We start from the raw sequence: 26,066 nt of genomic DNA, 5'->3' as shown, positions 1-26,066 counted from the left end.
TAAATAAAAGTCTATATTAAATCTGTTTAGCATATAAAGCAATCGAGTCTCTTCAGAAAATTTGGTCTAAACCACTCAATTCCTATGGATTCGTTTTACGATCTCTTAATGAACTTTTTGAAGAGTCAAAGTGGTAGTTGCAAAGGCAGTCAATGGAGGGACAGACATCTCTCAGATTTCATCAAAAAGATCCTCATTTGTGTTCCGAAGATTAATGAAAGTCTTGCGGGATTGGAACGACATGAGGGTGAGTAATTAATGACAGAATTTTCATTTTTGGGTGAACTAACCCTTTAAATGTGTGCTCGCCCCATATATATAAATACACTGTACAGACATGTGTAAATGTTGGTCCTGCAGCACGAAAACTATTGACATTTTAAAATGACTTAAGGTTTACTTAATTAATGCAAAGGTGAAGGAATAAGGAATGAAAATTCAAATAGTTAAGTTATAAACCATAGGGTCATAACTATGTTAAAAGTTCAGGTCCAGTCATTTTCTGTTTTCACAAAAGAAAAAGGTTATCTCTTGTGCTCTCCAAGTCTGTTTCTCGCCTTTTTGCGCATGTGTTTACATGTAAAGCTTCCTTTCTGTGTGGCACTTCCCAAGCACCTCTCCACTGAACTGGTAGGTGAGCTTTTTCTTGATCTTCTTGACTTCTCCCGTCTTGCCGTAGTTTCTCAGTGCCCTTGCCATCTTCTGGTAGGTCATCTTCTTGCGATTTCCCTTCTGTACACCCCAACGGTTTGCTAAAGCCTCTTTGTGCTTGGAAGAGAACTGGAATGTTCCTTTTTCTCGGTCCACCCACCAGATGCTGTCCTTCATGTCACCATTTCGCAGAAGGTCAAGCAGGAACTGATACAAGCGAATTTTCTTCTTGTTACCTTGAAAAACAAAGGAAATCAGCACCTACACTCTTAAAAATAAAACTACTTTACTGGCATCAATGATTCCATGAAGAACTTTCATAGAACCATTCCATTGCACAAAAGGTTTTTTATGCTAAGAAAAAGAAAAGGTTCTTTTAAAAACTTGACTGAAAGGTTCTCTGGGAAACCAAAAACAGTTCTTTTACGGCATCACTACAAAAATCCCATTTTGAAACCTTTTTTTTTCTCAACAGTTAGACAATACGGTTTCAGTAACAGCTGGGTTGGGTTTGCATCGCTTATCCATTTTCCATATCATTATCGTTGTGTTCATGTCAGTAAGCTGAATTTGGTCTTTGGCCTTACCATGTTCTCCTCCTGTTGTTGAAGTTATGTGGTCTCTCATACACTCCTCATCAGACACCTCTAACGGAGGACTGCGACTGACGGGGTCATCGTCATCCGAGCTGCGCTGAAGAGGAGAGGGCTGTACACTGTGAGGGTAACAGACCGATGGCCGTGGCAAATATGTCATCTGTGAAGATATAAAGTACATGATTTTCAAAAAGCGCACAGAAAAAAAAGATTCTAGTTAGAATCAACTAATTAAATGTTATACTATAGTTAGTAAGAAAACATACTGGTGCCAGAAGTACATAGTTCGTGTTTTGGGAAGGTTACTATGGAAATGTAATAGGTTACAGATTACAAGTTACCCCATTTAAAATGTCACATAGTATAACTATTTCAGTTACTTTATTAATGTAACTGATTACATTTGATTACTTTTCTAAATTTCTAATGAATGTTTTCAACTGTTAATCATTTTTAAACATTTGAACCAGACAGGGTTATACTTACAGTACTCAACACGGATTACTGTCAGACTTCTCAAAATCCTTTATCAGTTTAATTAAGATTATAATAATTTAATTTTAAAGCACAACCACAAAATCAGACGTTAACACCTCTTTTTACTTCGATATGGTTGTGAGGTTAAATACTGATTTAAAATCATAAGATACAGCTTAATAGCTCTTAAATCAAATCGTTGCATAGTTGTGACAGGAAACACTGGCATCTAAAAACAGTTCATCTAAAAAAAAAAAAAAAAAAACATGCACATATAGTAAATCCAAAAAAGAAATAAAACTAAACTCCTGAAACATTGGTGTCTAATATTTTAGAGCAGTCAATGCAATTTGGGAAAGAAGTCAATCAAATCTGTATGTGTGAAAATATTCAGATGTAACCCCCCTGTGTAATCATTAACATTTTCATAAGTAACTAACAGATTACAGTTACATTTATTTTGTAATTAAATTCCGTAATTCCATTACATGTAACAAGTTACTCCCCAACACTACATAGTTAACACATAATTAACTCAACTCAGCACAGCAAGTAGTTCATGAACATGAGTCATTTATGAATATTTATTATAAAGGTGATGGAATTCTTACTAAATTCACGTTTAGGCACAAATAATAGCCTATGAGCTATACAGTACATGTGGGAGCCACTTTTGTGCAATCAGGTGGTCTGAAATGTGTCATTTGGAGATTTCAGCCTGGTTTAACATTAAGAAAGAGGAACTTTATGTTTTTTATATATTGCCAATATAAAAGTGCAGTGAAACTTCAAGCTGCACAATATGATGCAATTGAGCAAAGCCCACAGAATATTTTGTCTGTTTCTTATGGAAGCCCATTTCCGCCACTAAATAAAAAAATTAAAACTTTTTAGAATTCAGACTTTTTTTCTCACAATTCTGACTTTATAACTCGCATTTGTGAGAAAAAAAAGTCTGAATTCTGAGATATAAACTCACAATTCAGACTTTTTCTCGCAATTGTGACTTTATATCTCAGAATTGTGACTTTATAACACAATTTTGAGAAAAAAAGTCCAAATTGTGAGATATAAACTCGCATTTGCAAGATAAAAAGTTGCAATTACTGTTTTTATTTTTTTATTTCGTGGCGGAAACGGGCTTCCATAGTTTGAACTATACATAATGCTATGAAAGAAAGAAAATGTTATGAAAGATCTGAAAAGTTACCCTATTTTCAGTTAAACCGCTTCACTGTAAGAAGCCCATACAAAACCCCAAAGTGTCAAGGATCATAGCGGTCTCATGCGATTGCACATACAGTGCTGGAGTAGCAGTTTCTTGTGACATACAGTTGCAGAGTCTGATGACTTGAGGAGAGTGCCCTCAGAAACACATGACAGTCATACCATATTTATAAATTTCCAGTATTTTCATAAGGAAACGTTGCACTGCTTCTTTGTGCATTTGTTATAACTTTTTTGTTTAGCGCCTCAGAGACTGGACTGGAATTGTGGTTGTTTTACATCCCTTAAAGACTCGACTTTTTAGAACAGTGAATATTTCTTACATTTCTGCCCTTTTCAGCAGTCTTCTTGGCCAAGAAAGAAGCATTGCTTTTCTCAAAGACTTCATTTTATATATGCAAGGCTTAAATGCAAAAAAAAAAGTCATTGCTTATGGTTGAGGTGTAAATAACTAGTCTACTGATTATCTGATACTGAATTCACAGAATAGCTCCTTTAAAATTACCATGGCAAGCACACTATATCCACCAAAATATCAGTTACCTCAGTTATTGTTGTAGCTCAGCATTAAATTGCATAATTTTTTTTTTAAACCGTTTAAAGGAGATCTCATAAAAATGTATTAAGGTAATGATACCTTTTGAGCAATGTTGCTTGTACACTTTTCCATTTAGAATGGGCAACAAATTTCTATCTGGATACTTTAGATTGAAATTTGCCACCCATTCTCAATGGGAAAGTGCCCAAACAACATTGCTCAAAAAGTTGCCCTGTGTATCGTCAACTTTATGGTTTTTAGTAGTGACAATAACTGTAGTAACTTTTATCATGGCAGATACTTATTATTGTAAAGGGTAAAATGCAGTCAAGATTTATAATATTTATGGCTATATGAGACATTGATAATAATAAGAAATATTTCTTGAGCACCAAAGCAGCATTTCTTAAGGATCATGTGACACTGAAGACTGGAGTAATGGCTGATGAAAATTCAGCTTTACCTTATATACTGTTATTTAAATTGTACTAATATTTCGCAGTATTGTTGTTTTGTACTGTATTTTTGATCAAATAAATGCAGCCTTGGTAAGCATAAGATAAAAACATTAAAAAAATCTTACTGACCCCAAACTTTCGAACTGTATAGTTTACATGATCAGAAAAATGTAAAGTTATTATAAAATTAGCTGAAAACCAGGACTTTTTTTCTCCAAGCATCATGCACCTTCCAGAGAGACTGAGTTCGTATGACAGGCAGCATATCAGTCCGTGGTAGACGGATCTCTGCTTCCTCCTACAAAGGAAAAGCTCTCTTTTGCGACAGGCTTTATGGTTAAAGTCTGCCTTCAAGGTGAGGTCCAACCAAAGGAAGGGAAATCAATCACTGCATTATTCCTTTTTAGATTAAACAATCTCTTTCAAGAAGTGATCTTTGATTTTCCACCCACAGAGCAGTCATTGATGGATATGCAAGGTGTATATCCTCTTCGTATTGAAATATCTCCAAAAGGTCAGGCAAACTTTTGTTTTAATCCAAGCCAATGTAGAAAGTCTCTAGAATGTAGCTATTTTCTACTAGACTGCCCAAAGGAGGCTAATAAACTAAAAAGAACTGCAATATGGTTCCTGTTATAAATGCTAACATCATATGCATGTTTTTTTTTTTTTTTTTTTTAAGTATTCTGAGTTTTTTTAAGCTCTGACATTTGTGCGCTTGTGTCACAATATAGAGCGGTTTTGTTTGTGTAAGTGGGGATGTTCTGTGTAATGGCAGTTGATGAGTGTGCAGACTGCAGTTACAGTGACAGTGTTGAGTTTTGGTCAGGATAAGGCTTAGTTGAGCAATAGCTTGGGCACAGATGCTTTCTACAACCGCTTAACCAGCATCAACACCCACTTGTGTCACGAAGCACAGGAGAAATGTAACCAAAACTTATTAAACCTGTTGTTAGAGACACAGACAGTATCTCTCCAAAACATTTCTCTGTTCCTAAACGTCTCCTACACTGTATTAAAAAAAATGGTTACTTCTCGTCAACAATAATGTGACCAAAGCTCAAAAAGAACTCATGTGAGGACAGGACATCAAAACATATCATGTACAAAGAAAGAGCTCTCACACATAAAATGAAAGTGAATGGTGTTAAATAGCAGGTGTTTTATAGAGAATGCAAATCTCACCTGTGGAGGGGGCAGGGTGAGGTGATGCCCGGTCAGGCCTGGGTCGATAAAATGACCAGACTCAACATCTGAAAAGCGATGCACATTCGATGCATGTAGTGGCTGCACACTCTGGAGCTCTGTGAAGTGGCTATCTGGCAAGTTCTCGAAATCCACTGGATGGACATGATGTGTATTATAATCCCATGCGTGATCTAGACATGGACAATTAAGTTGAAACAGAGGGTCAGCAGAAAGCATCTTTTAACAGCCGAAAGAAATATGACAATACGTCACATGCTTTTTGTGTGAACTGGTACAAGCAACTGATAAATCAACCATGTCAGGTTATTCTGTCTGTCAATTCAATCGCATGCAAAGAAATTACATTTACTTTCTCACTACACTGGGACTTTGAGTGTCACCCTGTTTCCTGTTCACACCACCATTTCCTTTGCAGTTTTTGAATAGCCTCAAGCATGTTGTTGTTTTTTTAATGCCGTTGTATTTAACGGTCAGTCTCTAAATGGAACATTTAAATATATGTGATCAAATTTATCTGATTTTTTTAAATTCTGTTTTATATTTTATCACATAGAGAATTAATCTACAGCATAATAATTAACACAATCATTGTAAGGAATATAATTTGACTAAACTTCAAGTAAAGTGGGAGTGTTCATAAAAGTCCAGTCAAGCCATTTATTACATTCTCTGGAGAAACATAAGTGTACATTCATCCACTGAACAGAAATAGCTGTTACATAAATTATTTGTGGGGAAAAAAAGTAAAAAAAAAAAAAAAAAAAAAGGTAAAAAAAAAAAAGTACTCTGCATTTCTTCACTGCCGTATAACGAAACTCAAAACTGTTTTCAGTTTCTGTCATTTAACTTCTTCGAAAAATCAGCACATCTCTGTCTGACGACAGGGCTGAATAAATAAGGCAAAGGTCTAACTAAAGGTCACCATAAACTGTATCACAAAATACTCTCACAGTCTTATATACAGTAGTAACAAAATGCAATCTCCATTCTCAACCTCAGAGACAGAAACTAATGCTACTGTTTAGCACCCAGTTTTAGACGCCTACATAGCTATATTGCTATATTGTCTCATTTTGGACAGAAACCCTTGGGGATATTTGTCGTTCTACGTCTGTAGTTTTCTTGCCTGTCAGAACGAGGCATCTGTTTCCTGCTTTGTGCTAGGTCACTCGCCCGGTTCCACTCGCTCGCTCTCCTAACGTCCCCCTTACAGTTCAGGCCCAGCTGCCCAGGGTGTGATTTTGATCCGTTAACTCAATATAACAAGGAGCTGTTTACATGGGCCTCTCTAGGTGTTATGACACTTAAGTGTTTTGTTAGCAGGGGGTTAAGCCAGTAATATCTAATAAAACAGATATATGTAGGAGGAAGACCATTTTAGTCAAAGAACATTGCTTAACTTGAGCTGAAAGGGGAAAAAAAAGAGAGAGGCAAAAACAATCTATGGTTACTGAGGAATATTGAAGCCATTAAGTTTAAATGCATTTGTTCATCCTAAGTTAAACTGTTAACATCCTAAGTTAAATTATTACATTTTTGAATTTACTTGTAATTTGTAGGCAGATTGTGATTTGACACTAAATTATGGGTTTGTGGTTTTGATTTTTGACTATTGCTTGATGAAGTATTTCTGATTGACTATCATTTACCTGTTTATGACAATGACATTGGGAAGAGAATAAGCAGGAGTGGAGGCTATTAACCACTCATTCGAGTGGACATTATTGTATTTCTTAAACTTTGGATCATTCAGTTACATTATTTTAGCATCAGTTTAGCAGTGGACTGTTTTTAGATTTTATGAATAAAAAACCCAAACCTTCTTATTGTGTAGATAGCTTATAATTTTAGATAACAAGGAATACAAACTCACCATTCTGACCGTCATCAATGATATACTGATACTCCATTGGTGGTCGATACATCTCTGATTCAAACATTTCCTCTGTTTGCTGCTGAGCAAATAGATAAGAAACAAAGGGTGACCAGTTTGAATGACTGGAGCCAATAGCAAAATAATAATACACTGGACCATATAGGAAAAGCCTCACATCTTTGGTTATAACTGCCCAGTAATCTTTTTGTACAGACGGTGTCTGTGACATCCAGCCAGTCCAGGTTACTCTCTCTCTACCCTCTTCTTTCTACATAGAAATTATGATTATTATACATTTTGGAGAACAGTTTATTTTTTCATTGCACCGATGTTAATCATAGCTTGTTACAATAAACATACCTCTACACGTTAGCTATAATTAAAGACATTTATTCATTAACGTTCAAATAATTGATCCACTATACACTAATAAAAACATCAGATGTTTAAATGTACATCCGAGTAGCTGAATCTCAATAGATTGTTGTTTTGAAGTAGTTGGCACAAGCACGTATGTATGCCGACACTAACTCTGACTTTTTACATGAAAAAGAATACACAAACAAAATGTACAAATTATCCTCAAAATATAATAGACTGACGGATGTCAAACACTAATTTTACAAAAAAGATTCAGCTGTTCAGTCAGCTATTAGTACGTCCACAATGACGAATCTTCATAATGTCTTTTAACACGCTGGCAGCACTATAACAAAAAGTGAATTTTTACGCATCTCCTAGCAGCAGCAGCAGCATCATAATAGGACCAATTAGAGAATAAAAAATACTCACGGGTGGGATGATGTACCCCTCCATTCTGTACGGATGCAGCATGGATTCCTCGCCGCCTGACACTCGATCTGCAACTCTGATGCTTTCTCAAGGGCTTTCAAAACTGTCCCCGTACCATTGCTCAACTCTGCTAAATTTCCTCTTACCAAATGAAACCAATGATCTAGCTCATGCACCTTATCACGCAGGGGGCCTCAGAGATCGGCAAAGGCCCAAAAAAGAAGCCAACCAGAGACACACTGCAAAGGGCAACCTACCCTGACAGTGGCCGTCAAAAAGGGACAGAGTTTCTGTTTGTTACTTCTTTATTTTTGGGGTGTGTGGGTAAGTGTGTGTGCGTATCCGCTGGAGGTTCCTGATTTTAGGGTAATGGCAGGTGGGGATTTTATCTTTGCAGTTAGAATAGGCGTAAAGTGTCACCTCCCCCAATGGCCAATCAGAGACAGTTCAGCTGACCACTGTTTTTCCTGTCCACCTCCATGGTGCTTGTCATTCTAGAAAGTCCTTAATGCAGGATGAAAATACACAGAAAAGTGGTGCCATTTTCAGAGGTTTTTTTTTTGTTGTTGTTTAAATATATATAGAGAGAGAGAGAATAGATTTTATTCTGGTAATTACATTGATCAAAAATGAATAAAATAAATCTGAAGACAAATATATCACAATAAAAAAAAAAAAAAAAAAGGTCTATCTGTATTTAGATAAATTAAATTAAACAAATGATTGATCCATAAATAAACTCGGAAAACTTGTTGGAGACTGGGCTTCCGCCTCATCACGACTGCAGACAGAGAAACGGATAAGATGGCTGATCGTGTTGCATCTCTATCTGCATCAGAACATGCTGGGAGAGGAGATACAGCATCCTGAATGACAATGATGAAAGAATCTTCTGTCTTTATCAAACTTTCCACCAGTCTCTAACCTTCTGTCTGCCTTTCTTTTGGGCATGTAATTAACAATATCATAAAATTATTTACAGAGGATAAAGTTGCATATATTTGCATACATAGACAGTTTACCTAGTCTACAGTGAATGCTTTTTAAACATCAAAACTAAGTGTTCAGTGACCTGAATACATTTACTGTCCTCATCTACTATACCACATGTTTAACTTATCACAAAGCTAAGCTGCAAGAGGAAGATAAAGATAAAAATTTATATATATAACAAAAGATTGTACTTTTTGCATTTATCTCTGTGAGTGTTTGTGTGCACACTTCTTTATTCTATATAAGGGATACCTTTTTAATTGCAAATGATTATGGCCCTTTTAAGAAAAGTACACATAAGAGAGTCAGGCATATCACAGGATAAAAACCCTTAGTGATCCAGTTTATGTAGAATATTATGTCTGCATTAGGTTAATGTAACGCAGGATGATCATGTAAGCATGCATTAGCTAACACTGTCATCAAAAAACAAAATAAAACGCAAATACTCTGAAAGATTCCTACTGTTTCAAGGTGATATCAAATTATTTATTATTGTTTTATTTACATTTATTAGATTGTAGAAAAAATATATAACTGCACAACCCATGACAAACCGATTTATCAATTTATGTTATGAATTGTGCAATTATATATTATTTTTCTCTGTTTTTGCAATAACTTTAAATTTAAAGCGTTTCTGTATTTAACTGTCTTTTTTCAAGAGAAGTGAGACATTGCTACCAATCTACTACTTGCAAACATGATCATCTTGTCAACTTGGTGACGTATAAGATGACTATACCAATCGGTTGTTATCACAAGGACACTTGTGTGAAAATGCCTGAACATATTTTGCCTCTGAATATCTGCACTGCTTAAGCATATAATGTCAAAAAAGGAGTGGTTTCTTTGATGTCTTTGCTCAGGTTTATCCTTTGTCAGGTCACTGACCGACCACTTGGATAGAGAGGTAACCCTTGTTACATACTGCATATAATTGACTGGTAACACTTTAAAATAAGATTCTGTATGATAACATTAGTCATGCAATAGCAAACATGAAAAACAATGAATAGCACTAACAGCATTTTGTAATGTTGGTTAACGTTAAGTTCTGCAAATATATATATATATATATATATATATATATATATATATATATATATATATATATATATTATAAATAAATAAATAAATATATATATATATTAGGGCTGTCAATCAATTAAAAAATGTAATCTAATTAATTACATACTCTGTGATTAATTAATCTAAATTAATCGCATACATAATTTTTGCTGTAAAAGTATTAAATATTTCAGGGTTTTTCCTGGGTCAAAAATGGTCTTTGGTGGTGACAGACATGGTCATCCAATAAAGTACCCGTCACTCTCACTATAAGAAGTGATTTTATAGCTTTGTAAGAGAAGGTGTTTTTTTGCTAAACCTGAAAAGTATTAAAAAGTAGTATTTAGAAGTTATATTAACTAATAATATCATTGTCTACCATATACAACTGAATGCACCTAGCTAACAACAGCTTGCTTTGTTCTGGTTTCACCTCACTCCAGTCTAAATTAAATTATTTTATAGGTAGGGCTAATTTACTACAGATTGTCATTTAAATAACCTGAAAATATTGTAGATTATTAAGGCTAATTTACCACTCTTGCTAAATGGGGTAACGTTAAGCGCACTTATGTTCTCATTTCAGAGTTGTTCGAGTAAATGATTCATTATAGACCGTGTGGACAGATGATTCATTAAAATGAATCTGTTCAAATGGGTCATTAGGTCGCGAATCGGCGCCTGTCAGGTAAGATGAGGTGACGTTCTTTTGAGCACTATTCACACCCAGCGATTATTCTCCGAATGCGCCTCCTGAAACATGAATCGGTCTTACGAACTTTTAGCATTGTGTCAGTTGATTTAGATTATTATGTGTCAGGTAGAGAGAGTGCAAAGACGGTGCTTACTTTGAAAGAGCTCGCGCGCACGAGGGAGAAGCTCTGCTCGTTCTGTCCGTCAGCGCAGCAGTCATCTCCCTCCTTCATTTTACAGTCAAATGGTGGCTAGAACGGCTCCAGGTTCAAAGGTCAATACGGAATGGATTAATCTGCGTTATTTTTTTTAATGCGTTATTTTTTCTCAGATTAATTAATCGAAATTAACGTGTTATTTTGACAGCCCTAATATATATATATATATATATATATATATATATATATATATATATATATATATATATATATATATATATATATATATATATATATATATATATATATATATATATATATATATATATATATATATATATATATGCCTTTTTTCATTGTTAGTTCATGATACCTAATGAATTATCTAATGCTGCATATCCATGAAACATTTAACTTCAGCTTAATAATTTATTTTTAATCAGAGGCAGACAGTAGTGAAGTATTTTTTACTCTGCTTAAGTACATTTTTCAAGTGTCTGTATTTTATCAGTTTACTTCACAACATTTCAAAGCATAATACTGTACTTTTTACTCCATTACATTTCATAATGAATTTCATTTAATACTTAATTACATTAAAAATCTAGTAAAAATCAAAGTTTTACTTGAGTACAAATAAGAAAGTACAACATTTTTAATGTACTTAAGTATTAAAGGATAAAAAAAAAAAATATATATATATATATATATATATATATATTTATTTATGAAATGTAGTGCAGTAAAAAGTACAACATTATGCTTTGGAATGTAGTGAAGTAAACGTTTTCCAAAGAAAACTTTAGCTATTTTTAATGCAGTGACTTTAAAAAAAAAAAAAATCAATTGTATCAATGCTGTCTGTCAGAGGAATTCTGTGCAATCACCTCTTTTCCACCTTCTCCTTATATGGAGTTTAGAGTGTTCACTGCACCGCCATTATGTAGAAACACAAAGTCGTTATCACATACATGGAGTTGGGAGGACAAGATCTGAATGCATAATGTTTGAATTTTCACTCTGATTTTCACACAAATTGAATGACTTCAGAATTATAATACGAATTATATGAACTCAACAATCATAATCCCTTATCCTGTTTCATGGATGAAAAAGTCGTGAACACTTTATTTTAGGGTCTTTTAACTAGTTGCTTATTAGCATGCATATTACTAGAATATTGCCTTCAATGCCTTATTATGCATGATTCAAGGCATTATTCAATGCCTTATCATAATTGTACCCAATACCTAAACTTAACAGCCACCTTACTAACAATTAATAAGAAACAAATTAGGAGTTTATTGAGGGAAACGTCATAGTTAATAGTTTATATGTTTTCCTAAAGTGTTACCAAAAAGTCATACTGGTTTGGAATGGCGATTACAGGACTTCCATTTTGGATGTAGTATTACTTTCATATTGTTCCTACAAAGCAGTTTTACTTTTTATTTATATATTTATTTTAGAATATTATAAGAGCTAAACAGTCATTGTTGCTTTAGATACAACTAATCGCTAATCCTTTCTTTTTATCTGCTTGACATGCACTAAAGACTTTTGCATTCAATGAATTAGTACATTTCTAAATAAAGTATTGATGTTTTTAAAACTGCTATTGTATTTGCCTCGTTTCACCACGATTCAAGCTGTCCAAACCACAGAGCTTACTGTGGCCCTGGTGCGACACACAGCTGCCTGCACACCCGGCCAAAACTGATGACTTTCGCTGTTTTCTTTATATATTAATACACACTGTATGTGTCGCAGCTACTTCAGCAGTCTATTTTCTCCAATGCTATTTCAAGAGATGGACGCAAATGTTTAAATGCATTTGAGAAAACACAATTTCTTTCCTTATATTATTCTGATGAAAACTTTGAAATCTTTTCCCATTTTATATTTACAGTTTTATTGTGAAGTAATTTATACTGTGACTGGCTTTGCACTTTTGACCAATATTTCTAAATAGACTCTTTGTTTACATGTAGCTGGAATTTAAATAATCTGGTTCATTGTCCAATTTGCTGCTGGCTCTTCATTAGTGTTTGAGGCATTTGACTATGTTTAGCTCTAGTGCTTCATTCCACCCACACTGCCTTTCCTCATCCACTCAACGTCAGCTCCTTTAGCCCTTGCTTCATTCTCCCTGCCAGTCTTAGCATGGCGCAACTGCGGGAAAACTGTGAATGTGTTGCTTAAACCTGTACACTTTTCCCATTACACAGCACCGACTGCTTAAAAGTGTGTTGCTCGTTTAAAAACGATAACTTGAGGGCTAACTTGTGCAGTTTGTGTAGTATTTGGGTATTCAAATGAAAACACATCAGCACTGTTGTTAAAAAGATAGTTTGCCCAAAATTGAAAAATCTGTCATCATTTACTTACCTTCACATTGTTCCAAACCTGTATGACTTTATTTCTTCTGTTGATTGTAAAAGAAGTATTTTGAAAAAGATCAATGGGGTCCAATGTTGTTTTGGACCCCAATAACTTTCATTGTATGAGCAAAAACAACTGAAACATTTCTCAAAATATCTTCTTTGTGTTCCACGGTGGAAAGTCATGCACATGTTTGGAACAATTTGAAGGTGAGTAAATGTTATGTTTGCGGGAACTATTCAAATCTCACAAAATGCATTTGCAGTGTTACAGTTACAGTGTCTGCAGGAAACATACTTATGTAAGGCTCTATTATATTCCTGACTGAAAAAAGCAGGCAGAAAGTGAGACAAATTTCACTTCTCAATTTCAGTGATCTGAATAAAGACATTTTTGTGTCTCTCTCAGCCATGGATGTAGATTATGACCTATAAATGCCTAATAATATATTTGTGTATTTACTGCTAGACGTATCATGTCATGTCGACTGTTACAGAAATATCCCTGTGAATTTAAGGCATTTCATTTTGAATACAATAATGAACCTTATCAAAGAATGGAGAACTGCAAACGGTTTCTGGGACAGCAAAAAGAGCACAGTGTTATCAGTGGTAGATTATCAGTCCCTTCATATTGGTGATAATCTCACCATTTCTTCAGGTCCCTTGTTGGTCTATAAAGGTCTTGCATGTCTGACTTCAAGCAAACCTGTTGTTTTAAAACAACACCCTCACACAGTCCCACACAAATAAAGCAACCCACTCTGGGTCTCAGAGAAAAAAGCAGAAGTAGGAGGATTCTGTCAGATTCAGTTCCTGTAAAGTGCAAGTGAATGGCTCGATGCGGATCTTTAGCTGAGAGTGAGGCCTCAACAAAGTCACTGAGCGAAGCAGACGTCTAGGGAGAAATGTAGCTGCCTTAACAAGTTACATTATTTGCATATGCGCAATGTACAGTGCATGATCTCTGTACCCACAGATTTCAAGTGGCTCTGCCAATAAGTCACATGCTTGGTCAGCCGGATTCACAGTGCAGCTGTATGAATCATGATCATTTTGGAAATCCACACAAATATTAATTATCTGAGAGCCAGAAAATGGTGTATACATTAACTAGTTACTTCATTGTCATTTTATTATTATAGGGAGGAGAATACAGTATAGTGCAGTGTAATATAGAAATGTAACTTAAATGTGGCTTAGAATATAAATAAACAAAAGCTTGTGTAAATATTAATTTAAAGGCATAATAAAATACAGATTTTGCCAAGCAAAAAGAACCAGAACTAGCTATTTCTGAATATAAGACAGTTGCAAAGAAGCGCAGGAAACCCTGTTGCCATTTCATGTTTGCAGCACACTGTGGCCAGTAACTGCACCATGGGTGTTAATGACACATTATTCACACATCTGTCCGCTGTCTGTACATTTGTGCTTGTGTCATATGTTCTTTAATGTTAGCAGCGAACCGTATGAACATTTAGTAAGCACAAGGAGTTTTGACAGTCAACTTTTTTACCAGTTTTTCAGTTGATTGACTAACATTGCAAGTTCGATAAAAATATGCTGCAACAGACCAGGCCATTGTGATAGTCCACAACAATAATCAAATTCAATACTTTATAATATGTTCAGTGCTAATATTGCAGCTTCTAATATAAATCCACAGGTTAAAATGTCGGTCAAAGAATCATCAGTACTGAGGTTGTTTTCCCTAGCTGTGCAAGTATTGTGAGTGCTGTGCTATAGCACTTATTTAGTTTCACGAATTCACACTTACATATAACTAGATATAGTATAAAATATGCGTATTTGGCATGCTGTCTGAGGAAAGGGCTCCGAGCTCAGAATTTGGTCCAAATCCAGACCACATCCCTGAAATAATTGAGATTGAAGAGCTGGAGTGGAGGAATGATGCTGAAAAAAACTGTCAGCTCTATATAGAATATATATCTCGAGCTGATTGGGTGGAATATATGAACATGCTCCTCCCGAACTTTATCATTAAATTAGATGTGTAGAATAAAATGTGTAGCAAATGATTAACTGAAACACAAGAAATGGTCAAATGACTCCAAGATTGTGGACTGTTTCTAATTTGGTTCACAAATGACTCCTAACATCATATAACAGAATCTGAGTCTTCAAAATGTTGCAATGTGAAAAATAAAAGGCTGCAAAGACTAGGATGACCCCAGATACTTTGTTCTCTTTAGCAAGGCATACCAGTTCAGCCTGATCTGTTCTTATGACAACACAGTATATTAAGAAAAACAGGAAGCCATGTGGTGGATTGCAAAAGGGCATGTTGTTAAATAATGACCTGCCTTGGCAGAAGTTTCACCAGACTGATGTCCACATGCTCATGTTGACATCAAGGATCTGTATCAAAATCCGTTATGAGATCACCACCTAAAACTAAACTTCACAACTTGTTCATTCAAGTTCATTAATATTATTAATCTGTTGTATTGTCCAGCACCTTTTTTTATGACTGCCTAAATGAATGAAGCTGTATTTGGAGAATTATTAAAATGTGGGAGAAATATTACTTCCCATTTTTGAAACTTAAATTTCTTATTAAACGCATATAGTGTGTTGTGTTAAAACATTAAAATATGAAAAATATGAACAATCATGAGAATTGATTAATATCAAAGGGAATAATTGTTACCTGACTACCTGACTGTTGAGGGAGAAGTAAAAAATAAAAAATAGAAACAGAAACAAAGCTTCAGACAAAACAGGGCTGGCAGAGTATACTGGCAAAAAAGTGCTGCTGGCCCGTAGGTAAGGACTCTCATAAAAACTCTCAAAATGTCACAACATGTTTTTGGCTATTACTTCATTATATATTTAGGTCTGATTGCATAGATTTTTTAAGGAAAGTCTTTTAAATCACAGAATTCTTTGGGGAACTTGAAACTTCCCTAATTCTGCATGCAGTCTAGCACTTTGAGGTTCTTCTCCAGATTTTTCTCAACCGTATTCTTTTGTTTGTTTTTTTTATTTACTGCCAGAAAATTATCTTATATATTTTTTTTTAACTATTTGGTTTTTTGGACCCAACCTCACTGAAATCACAGAACTGAAAGAAAACCGCCTGTGCCATACAGGGTCAAATATATATGTGAGTTGTGGGTATGGATGCCTAGGAACACACAAATCTCAGATCTCTAAAAACTTTCTCGAAAAGGGAGCACCTGTTGGGAATGTGAGAGATTTCTAACACCATGCAGTGGACCTGCCACAGAGTAGCCTTTATTTCCTGTCTGCAAGTAGGAGGAGGTTTTGGTGGCCTCCTTGTCTTTCACAATGACACAAACCAGGCCTCGGAACCAGCCAGCAGGGGAACATCCAACCCTCTCACTTCTTATTCCCAATTCCTCATTTTCCTGTAAACTTTAACTGCAGACGAACAATCCACCAGCAGATTATGGTCAAATAACTATATATAGATGTTTTATCACACATTAATGGGTGCAGAAACACAGACAGAGTTACACACACACACACACACACACATATGTTTGTTATGGTGAATTGTGGGGACATTCCATAGGCTTAATGGTTTTTATACTGTGCAAACCATATTTTCTATCGCCCCACACTACCTAAACCTACCCATCACAGAAAACTGCACATTTTTACTTTCTCAAAAAAAAAAAAAAAAAAACCTCATTCTGTATGATTTATAAGCCTTTTGAAAAATGGAGACATGGTATAATGTCCTCATAAGTCACCCTCTCCTTGTAATACCTATGTCATACCCATGTCATTATACAAATTTGTGTGCTGATATGTCACAAAAACATGCGCACACACACACACGGTCAACCTATTGTAGTATACTGTATAGCTCTGCTTCAGTGCATGAGTTCATAATAATAAAACCAGTCTACATATTATAAGAAAATAAATTTTATGGTAAGTGTGATTTTGGAGCAACTGCAAAAACAAGGTCAGCTAATTCATTATACAGTACACTTAATGACTTGATTTGCCATTTGAGTCAATTGCCTATCAGAAAAGAAAAGCACATTCATGAATAAGATATTATAAATCAAATATAAAAATACCTCATATATTTGAGATATATTCTTAAATGGAACCTCCATTCATTTCCTCCCCCATTCTAAAATACATCTTTGGAAAGGTCAACAGGTTAAAAATGAATAAACACTACCTGTGCTCGCAGCAGAGGGTTTCAAACACTGTGGATATAAAATTCTCTGATTTTTATCTCTGTGGTTTTGGTGTGCAAAATTAGCCACATCAAACAGTAAGGTGTGTTTGAATTTGTGTGAGTGCATGCACTTGTTGTGGAGGGGGCGGTTGACCTGAGGCTGTTTTTATCTTAACAAAGCAGACTTCCTGTAAGGTTCAATACTTCCTCCCAGGGTCCAGCCCCAGTGGTCACACCTGCACTAACAGACACCTAGACCCACACACCAACCAATGGTCACTGTAGGCTGTGATCAAAAAAATCACCACAAAACATTGTAGACATGCAGTAGACATACTGTACAAAACAGAAGTACTATTTTTGTTCATTGCTAGATACACACCTATAGAGGTAGGAACATAGTTTGGTATGAAATTAGCAGAGAAAAATGTTCAGTTGATTTATATTGATGCCGTAGAACAGTACAGTTTATGGAAGTGGGCAGAAAGCTGTTGGTAAGTCCATGTTTTACTATATGGTAGTGCTACCTGAATTAAAAAATGGGACAGGAACGAACTATAGAAAAGCCCTGAATACTCTTCTTACAAGCAATTAACCATGACCAGATGCGGCACTTATGCTAGACAAAGAAAATTTGTTGCTGATTTAAAATCATGACAAAATGATGGCGCAAGCATTTGTTAAAAAATGGTTTGCCCAAATACGAGAAAAACATTCTGATAGGAAATGAGATAGCAGCAGGGCTACAGTTTTGGCTCTGCTATTCATCTTAAAAATGACCAATCATGCCCAGCTAACAACAGCAATTTTGTAGGAAACCCGGACATTGCATGGCAGTGAACGAATACCAGAGATGACAAAGCTGGTTCTTCTTCAAAAACAAAAGGGCTTTGTGGTAAAGTTCGTAGTTGTGGGAGGAAAGAGGACAGGGATCGGCTTTTAGCTGCTGACAGTCGCTTTATTCTTTCTCAAAGAGAAAATGTCACACAAAGAACACAACAAAACAAAAGCTCGGTGCAACGCACACTTCAATTCTCCACATCCGAAGACGGGCTTCACTCCAATGGACCGGACGGCATACACGACTGTCAGCAGGCTCTCTCTCTCCTCCACTCCTGCTTCTCCTGGCGTTTTATCCTGTCTCCACGCCAATTACTGGAACGAGAAACAGGTGTTCGTAATTTGCATCTAACCCGTTCAATCACCGCGCCTCCCCTGACGCTCCCTCCTGTTGCAGAACCCGCTAAACCACGCCCCCCTCGCCACATACCCCCACCGCCCGACTCAGGCCGGGGAGCCGTCCGGCCTGTAGCCCCCCCCCCCCCATTTCTGGAGAGGAAGTCGGCCACAGCCATCTGAACACCCGGCCTGTGGATCACTTTGAATTTAAAAGGCTGTAAAGCAAGATACCAACGAGTGATCCGCGCGTTGGTGTCCTTCATGCGGTGGAGCCACTGCAGAGGGGCATGGTCCGAACAGAGGGTGAACTCCCGCCCCAGGAGATAATAGCGGAGAGTGAGGACGGCCCACCTGATGGCTAAACACTCTTTCTCCACGGTGCTGTACTTAGCCTCTCTCTTGGAGAGCTTGCGGCTAATGTACAGCACCGGCCGCTCCTCACCCTCTATCTCCTGGGACAGGACTGCACCCAGCCCCCTGTCCGACGCATCTGTCTGCAACAAAAAAGGGAGAGAGAAATTAGGGGAATGAAGTAACGGCCCGCCACATAAAGCAGCCTTCACCTGGGTAAAGGCCTGCTGGCACAGCTCCGTCCACTGGACCGTATCTGGTGCATCCTTTTTAGTCAGATCAGTCAACGGGCTGGTGAGGTCCGAATAATTAGGAACAAACCTTCTGTAATATCCCGCCAGCCCGAGGAACTGTCTTACCTCCTTTTTGGTCTTGGGACGCGGACAGGTTGCAACCGCTGCTGTCTTATCAATTTGGGGACGCACCTGTCCATATCCCAAGTGGAAGCCCAGATACCTTACTTCCACGCGCCCAATTGCACACTTCTTCGGGTTGGCCGTGAGCCCAGCTCCTCTCAGCGATCTCAGTACAGCCCTCAAATGCTGCATATGCCGCTGCCAATCATTACTAAAAATAATAATGTCATCCAGATAGGCAGCCGCATACGCAGCATGGGGCCGTAACACTTTATCCATGAGTCGCTGAAAGGTAGCCGGTGCCCCGAACAGCCCGAACGGAAGGGTCACGAATTGGTGTAAACCAAACGGCGTCGTGAAAGCGGTCTTTTCTTTGGATAACGGAGACAAGGGGATCTGCCAATACCCTTTAGTTAAGTCCAGTGTCGAATAAAAGCGAGCTGTACCAAGCCGGTCAAGCAATTCGTCCACACGCGGCATTGGATACGCGTCGAACTTCGACACTGCATTCACCTTGCGATAATCCACGCAGAACCGCACTGAGCCGTCCGTTTTGGGAACCAAAACTATCGGGCTCGCCCAATTACTGCTGGATTCCTCTATTACCCCCATGTCAAGCATTGCCTCTAATTCTGCCTGAACCACTTTTTTCTTGTGTTCAGGTAACCTATACGGCCGGCTGCGAATCACCACGCCCGGCTCGGTCTCGATGTGGTGCTGAATGAGGTCCGTACGGCCCGGTACGGGAGAGAACACGTCGGCAAACTCAGCCTGTAATTTAGAAACATCAGTGAGCTGTGAGGGCGAAAGGTGATCTCCCCCTGGGGCCAGAGCGAGGGATTGTTTTTTTACATTCGCCTCTGGCCCAAGATCATCCTCTCCGCTAATCACCGTCGCCAGCATCACTGATTCCGCCTCACTCCACTTTTTCAGGAGGTTGAGGTGATAAATCTGACGTGCCCCTCTCCTATCGGACCGTATTACCTCATAATCGAGATCCCCAATTCGTCGTGTGACCTCAAATGGTCCTTGCCACTTCGCCAGTAATTTTGAGCTTGACGTTGGAAGTAATACAAGCACTTTCTCTCCCGGTGCAAATTTACGTAGATTCGTTCCCCTGTCATACAACCGGCACTGTCTGTCCTGGGCTTGTAACAAATTCTCCATAGATAGCCGCCCCAAAGTGTGGAGTTTTGTTCTCAAGTCCAGCACATACTGAATTTCATTTTTTGATTGAGACGGTCCGTCCTCCCAAGATTCTCTTAGGACATCCAGGACCCCGCGGGGGTGGCGCCCAAAGAGAAGCTCAAAGGGGGAAAACCCCGTGGAGGCTTGCGGGACCTCTCGCACAGCGAACAACAGGGGTTCCAACCATTTATCCCAATTTTTGGCGTCTTCTTGCACGAACTTACGAATCATGGATTTAAGCGTGCGATTAAAACGTTCGACCAACCCGTCCGTTTGTGGGTGAAAGACGCTGGTTCGAATCGATTTAATGCCCAACAATTCGTACAGTTCGCGTAACGTACGTGACATAAACGCCGTGCCTTGGTCAGTGAGGATTTCTTTCGGAATCCCCACCCGGGAGATTAAACTGAAGAGGGCGTCCGCAACACTCTTAGCAGAAATGTTGCGGAGAGCCACTGCTTCTGGATATCGGGTTGCATAGTCCACAATGACTAGAGCAAACCGATGTCCTCTCGCTGATCGCTCTAATGGCCCGATGAGGTCCATACCAATTCGTTCGAAGGGGACCTGCATTAATGGAAGGGGGCGCAAAGGCGCTTTTGGGGTGGCCGGCGGATTTACCAGCTGACATTCACGACAAGACGCACACCACCTGCGCACGTTCTCGTGAATGCCCGGCCAAAAGAATCGGGTCATGAGGCGATTTAGTGTCGCTGTTTGTCCTAAGTGTCCAGCCATTGGGTTAGAGTGAGCCGCATGGAAAAGCATTTCCCTGCGGCTCTTTGGTACTAACAACTGGGTTGTATCTTGTTTTGATTGAGCGTCTTGGGTCACTCGATACAACCTATCTTTAATAATCGCAAAATAGGGGTAAGTCAGTGGTCGTCCAGGCTGGAGAGACTGACCGTCGATCATGCTGACCCTCTCAAACGCATTTTTCAGCGTCTCATCGTGAGACTGCTCCAGGGGAAAATCATCACGGTCCGAGAGAATCAGTCTCCCGATTCCGCTCGGTTCCCCTGAAGCAGACACCACTGGTCCCTGATCAGTCTCCCCCGCCTGCACTCGCACTTCCTTCCCCCGCGAACATCTCTTCCAAGAGGCACCCGAACATAAATGTCCCAATAATTTATTAAACGCGGGCCAATTTGTCCCCAAAATTATCGGGTGCCGGAGGTGGGGATTAACTGCCACCTCTACACTATGCTTTTGACCCCTAAATAGAATCCTGACCGACACCAACGGATAACTCGCGATATCCCCGTGCACACACCGTACCCTAACCATGCGGCCTGTATCCAATGCCCCGGATGAAATCAGGCTTTGATGCACCGAGGTTTGGTTACAACCCGAGTCCACCAAAGCCTGATATGTACCCCCCTTGATACTCACTGGTATCTGGTACTGACCAGCTTGACCGGGGGCAACCTGCAGGTCGTCCGGGACCCGGATCAATGTCCCCACCTCCATCATTGGACACCGGTCTAAAAAGTGATCCGGGTCCCCGCAACGCCAGCAGGCCGGCCCAGACCTGCCCGCCGCTCCAGTGGCGGAGAACGGGCCGGATGATTGGCGTGGAGAGAGGGGAGAAGCAGGCGCGGGGTCCGGTCCGGCGGTGGCCAGACCCGCCCCCCTGGGCGGGGCTCTCGGAGCCACGAACGGCCGGAAATCCGTTCCACCCCGCCCCCGGGGTGGAACACGAGGCGGGCCGGGCGGACGGGACCTAGGAACAGGGACAGGTCGAGAGAGAGAGAGAGAAGGGGGAGAGGGGGAGAGAGAGACAGATGGTAGGGGCTCGCCGACCCCTGGGCACGCCACCAAGTGGTCCTCCGCCAGTTGGATGGCCGAATCCAGCGACGTGGGCCGGTGGCACTGGACCCACTCGGCGGTCTTCCTCGGGAGCCGAGTGGTGAACTGCTCCAGCACCACACGATCGATGATCTGCTCCACGCCACCTCCGTCGGCCATCAGCCATTTGCGGCACGAGTCCCGGAGCTGTTGGGCCAACACGAAGGGCCGGCCCGCTTCCCCCAGCTCCAAAGACCGAAATCGCTGACGATGCTGTTCGGGGGAGCGGCCGACCCGCTGCAGGATGGCCCTCTTCAGGTCGTCGAAGACCAGGAGGTTCTGGATGGGCAGCTGCTGGGCTGCCACCTGCGACTCGCCCGACAGCAGGGGGACGAGCCGCATGGGCCACTGGTCCCGGGGCCAACCGGACACTTCAGCGGACTTCTCAAACAAGTCGAGGAAGGCCTCCGGGTCATCGTGCGGGCCCATCTTCTGGAGTGGCAGCTGGAAGGAGGCAGCAGCTGCCTCGGTGGTTCCCACAGGAACCTCCCGGTCTATCCAGCTCCGGAACCTCTCGCGGTCCTCCTGCTGGCCCTGGATGATGGCCTCGAAGCGGCGCTCCTGGTCGTTGCGAAGATCCACCAGGGCCCGATGTTGTTCTTGGTGAAGGACCGCGAGGGATGCGATGATGTCCGCAAACGGCTTTCCAGCGGCGGGGGCTGCCTGCATGGCGGCGGCTTCCGTCTTTTCCCCCCGGGTTTCGGCACCAGTGTGGTAAAGTTCGTAGTTGTGGGAGGAAAGAGGACAGGGATCGGCTTTTAGCTGCTGACAGTCGCTTTATTCTTTCTCAAAGAGAAAATGTCACACAAAGAACACAACAAAACAAAAGCTCGGTGCAACGCACACTTCAATTCTCCACATCCGAAGACGGGCTTCACTCCAATGGACCGGACGGCATACACGACTGTCAGCAGGCTCTCTCTCTCCTCCACTCCTGCTTCTCCTGGCGTTTTATCCTGTCTCCACGCCAATTACTGGAACGAGAAACAGGTGTTCGTAATTTGCATCTAACCCGTTCAATCACCGCGCCTCCCCTGACGCTCCCTCCTGTTGCAGAACCCGCTAAACCACGCCCCCCTCGCCACAGGCTTCAACAGTCCAGGCTATAAAACTAATCCTAAAGTTGTATGTTATGATATAGACACGGAGGCAGAGATAAAAGCAATCCAGGTGAGTTTATTGGAACAATATGAGAACACAGAGTGGAAATGGCTGTTATCGGGTTCTTGAGAGATGAATAGAGAGTAATACTGTCCTTGTATGGTTGATTATCCAGGAGCTGAAGTGAAATGGAGGGAGACGTTGGAGACACTCACACACACAGAAGGGTAAGCACACGAAGGGACCAGGAGACGAAGGAGATGAAGGAGATCGCTGGAGCAGGTAAGTATGATGAAGGGGAGTCCTTAAGGTAAGCATTAACACAAGGTATTGCAAACGAGACCGGACAGTGAGTGTGTGTGAGTGTGGTGGTTTTGAAGTGCTGGTGATTGCAGAGTGAATGAGATGCAGGTGGCGGTGATTAGTATGCTGGTGATTGGGTGCGTGGGTACTGTGGTGAGGTGGAGCCTGGCGTGTCTGTGACAGTACCCCCCCTCCCACGGCCCGCTCCTGAGGGCCGCGGACCCCGACGTCGTGGTGGTCTTCCCCTGGGTCGTGGGGCAGGTCTGTCTGGATGGTTGGTATGGAAGTTCTGTAACAGAAGAGGATCAAGGATATCGTTCCTGGGAATCCATGAGCGTTCCTCGGGACCATAGTCCTCCCAGTCCACGAGGTATTCGAGTTTACCACCACGGCGCCGGGAATCCAGGATCTCGTGTACCACGTAGGCTGTGCCGTCTTCTAGGAGAAGTGGAAGGGGGGGCTCGGCGGCTGCCACGTCAGGCTCTGTGGAGGGAACAACAGAAGGGTGGTAAGGTTTGAGTAGGGACACGTGAAATGTAGGGTGAATTCTGCTATACTGTGCCGGGAGTTGGAGACGATAGGTGACGGGGTTGATCTGCCGAAGGATGGTGAATGGGCCAATGAAGCGGGGACTCAGCTTCTTGCAGGGCAGACGCATCCTGATGTCCCGGGTGGACAGCCAGACCTTCTGCCCCGGCTGGTAGTCAGGGGCCTCGGAGCGACGAAGGTCGGCTGCCATCTTGCGTCTGCGCAGGGCTCTCTGCAGCTGGTGGTGAGCTGAGTCCCACACCCTCTCGCTCTCCCGGAACCAGTAGTCGACTGCCGGAACGTCGGAGGGTTCCCCGTCCCAGGGGAACATCGGGGGTTGGTAGCCGAGTACGCACTGGAAGGGTGTTAGTCCAGTTGAGGCTTGGCGGAGGGAGTTCTGTGCGTACTCGGCCCAACCCAGGTACTGGTTCCAGGAGTTCTGGTGGCCGTGACAGAAGGTACGCAGGAAGCGGCCGATCTCCTGGATCTTCCGTTCCGTCTGCCCGTTCGACTGAGGATGGTATCCAGACGATAGGCTGACGGTCACACCCAGGAGGGAGAAGAAGGCTTTCCAGACATGGGAGATAAACTGGGGTCCTCTGTCGGAGACGATGTCTTCAGGTAATCCATAATAGCGAAAGACATGATTAAACATTAGTTCTGCGGTGGCCATGGCGGTAGGTAGACCCTCCAGGGGTATTAATCGGCAGGACTTTGAGAAGCGGTCTACTACCACCAGGATGCACGTGTGACCGTCAGACTCGGGGAGGTCGGTGACGAAGTCCACTCCCAGGTGGGACCAGGGTCTCTCAGGAACGGGCAGAGGAAAGAGCTTGCCGGTGGGAAGATGGCGTGGGCTCTTGGAGATGGCGCACTCCCTGCAGCCCTGCACGTACCTCCTGACGTCGTTGGCCATGTTGGGCCACCAGAAGCGTTGTTTGAGCAACGAGAGGGTCTCCTTGACCCCCGGGTGACCAGTGCCAAGTGAAGAGTGAACGTTGTGCAGGAGTGGAGTGCGACGTGCCCGTGTGATGTACTGCAAGCCCGGTGGGCAACCCGGCGGAGTGCGTGTGGAGGCATTGGCGGAGGGAATGGTTTCTTCGGACCACTGGATAGGGCTCACGAAGATGGACTCCGGCAGAATAGTATCAGGTTTTTCGGGCTTTTCCTCAGGAGCATAGAGGCGAGATAAGGCATCAGCCTTCGTATTCTTAGAACCAGGACGGTAGGAGATGGAGAAGTTGAATCTAGAGAAGAACATAGCCCAGCGAGCTTGGCGAGGGTTGAGTCTCTTTGCGGCCTTCAGATATTCGAGGTTCTTGTGATCAGTGAGGACTTGAAATGGGTGAGTAGCTCCCTCCAACCAATGCCTCCACTCCTCAAGGGCAAGCTTGACGGCCAGGAGTTCGCGGTCACCGATGTCGTAGTTGACCTCCGCCGGGTTGAGCTTGCGGGAGAAGAAGGCGCATGGATGGAGTCTACTTGGTGTCCCCTGCTGCTGCGAAAGGACCGCTCCCACTCCGGTGGTAGATGCGTCCACCTCTACTATGAACGGGAGGTCCGGGTTAGGGTGGACGAGGAGGGGAGCGGTGGTGAAGGCTTTCTTCAGGGTCTCAAAGGCGTCGGTGGCTAATGGAGACCAGGACAGAGACTTGGGCTGGTGACGGAGGAGGTTGGTGAGTGGACTGACGATTGTGCTGTAGTTTTTGATGAACCGGCGATAGAAATTGGAGAAACCTAGGAATCTTTGGAGTTCTTTGATGGTGGTAGGAGTGGGCCAGGACTGTATGGCGGAGACCTTCCCCTCGTCCATCCGGATGCCACTGTGATCAATCACGTACCCCAGGAACTGGACGGAGGGTTGGTGGAATGAGCATTTTTCAGCCTTGAGGAAGAGATGGAACTG

General features: G+C 41.4%; 1 protein-coding gene across 6 annotated transcripts; it reads right to left on the bottom strand.

Annotated features, from left to right (window-relative positions):
• Positions 1-124: 124 nt before the first annotated feature.
• Positions 125-8,196, bottom strand: spi1b (Spi-1 proto-oncogene b). 6 transcript variants are annotated; one of them, XM_067399464.1, is made up of 6 exons: positions 7,825-8,196; positions 7,208-7,300; positions 7,030-7,111; positions 5,133-5,326; positions 1,239-1,407; positions 125-887 (listed from the first exon to the last, which is right to left on the bottom strand). In XM_067399464.1, the coding sequence occupies exons 1-6, from the start codon at positions 7,864-7,866 to the stop codon at positions 574-576; spliced, it is 894 nt and encodes a 297-aa protein (XP_067255565.1). In that variant the 5' UTR covers positions 7,867-8,196; the 3' UTR covers positions 125-573. The 6 variants fall into 6 exon arrangements, with proteins under 6 accessions (XP_067255565.1, XP_067255566.1, XP_067255567.1 ...); XM_067399465.1 differs by having other exon boundaries at positions 7,030-7,108; positions 7,825-8,195; XM_067399466.1 differs by lacking the exon at positions 7,825-8,196 and adding an exon at positions 7,393-7,770 and having other exon boundaries at positions 126-887.
• Positions 8,197-26,066: the final 17,870 nt, after the last annotated feature.

The sequence above is a fragment of the Chanodichthys erythropterus genome, chromosome 11 (assembly GCF_024489055.1).
Source record: "Chanodichthys erythropterus isolate Z2021 chromosome 11, ASM2448905v1, whole genome shotgun sequence".
Taxonomy (NCBI): Eukaryota; Metazoa; Chordata; class Actinopteri; order Cypriniformes; family Xenocyprididae; genus Chanodichthys; species Chanodichthys erythropterus.
Note: the sequence above shows the minus strand (reverse complement) of the source record. Positions and strands in the feature narration are given on the sequence as shown.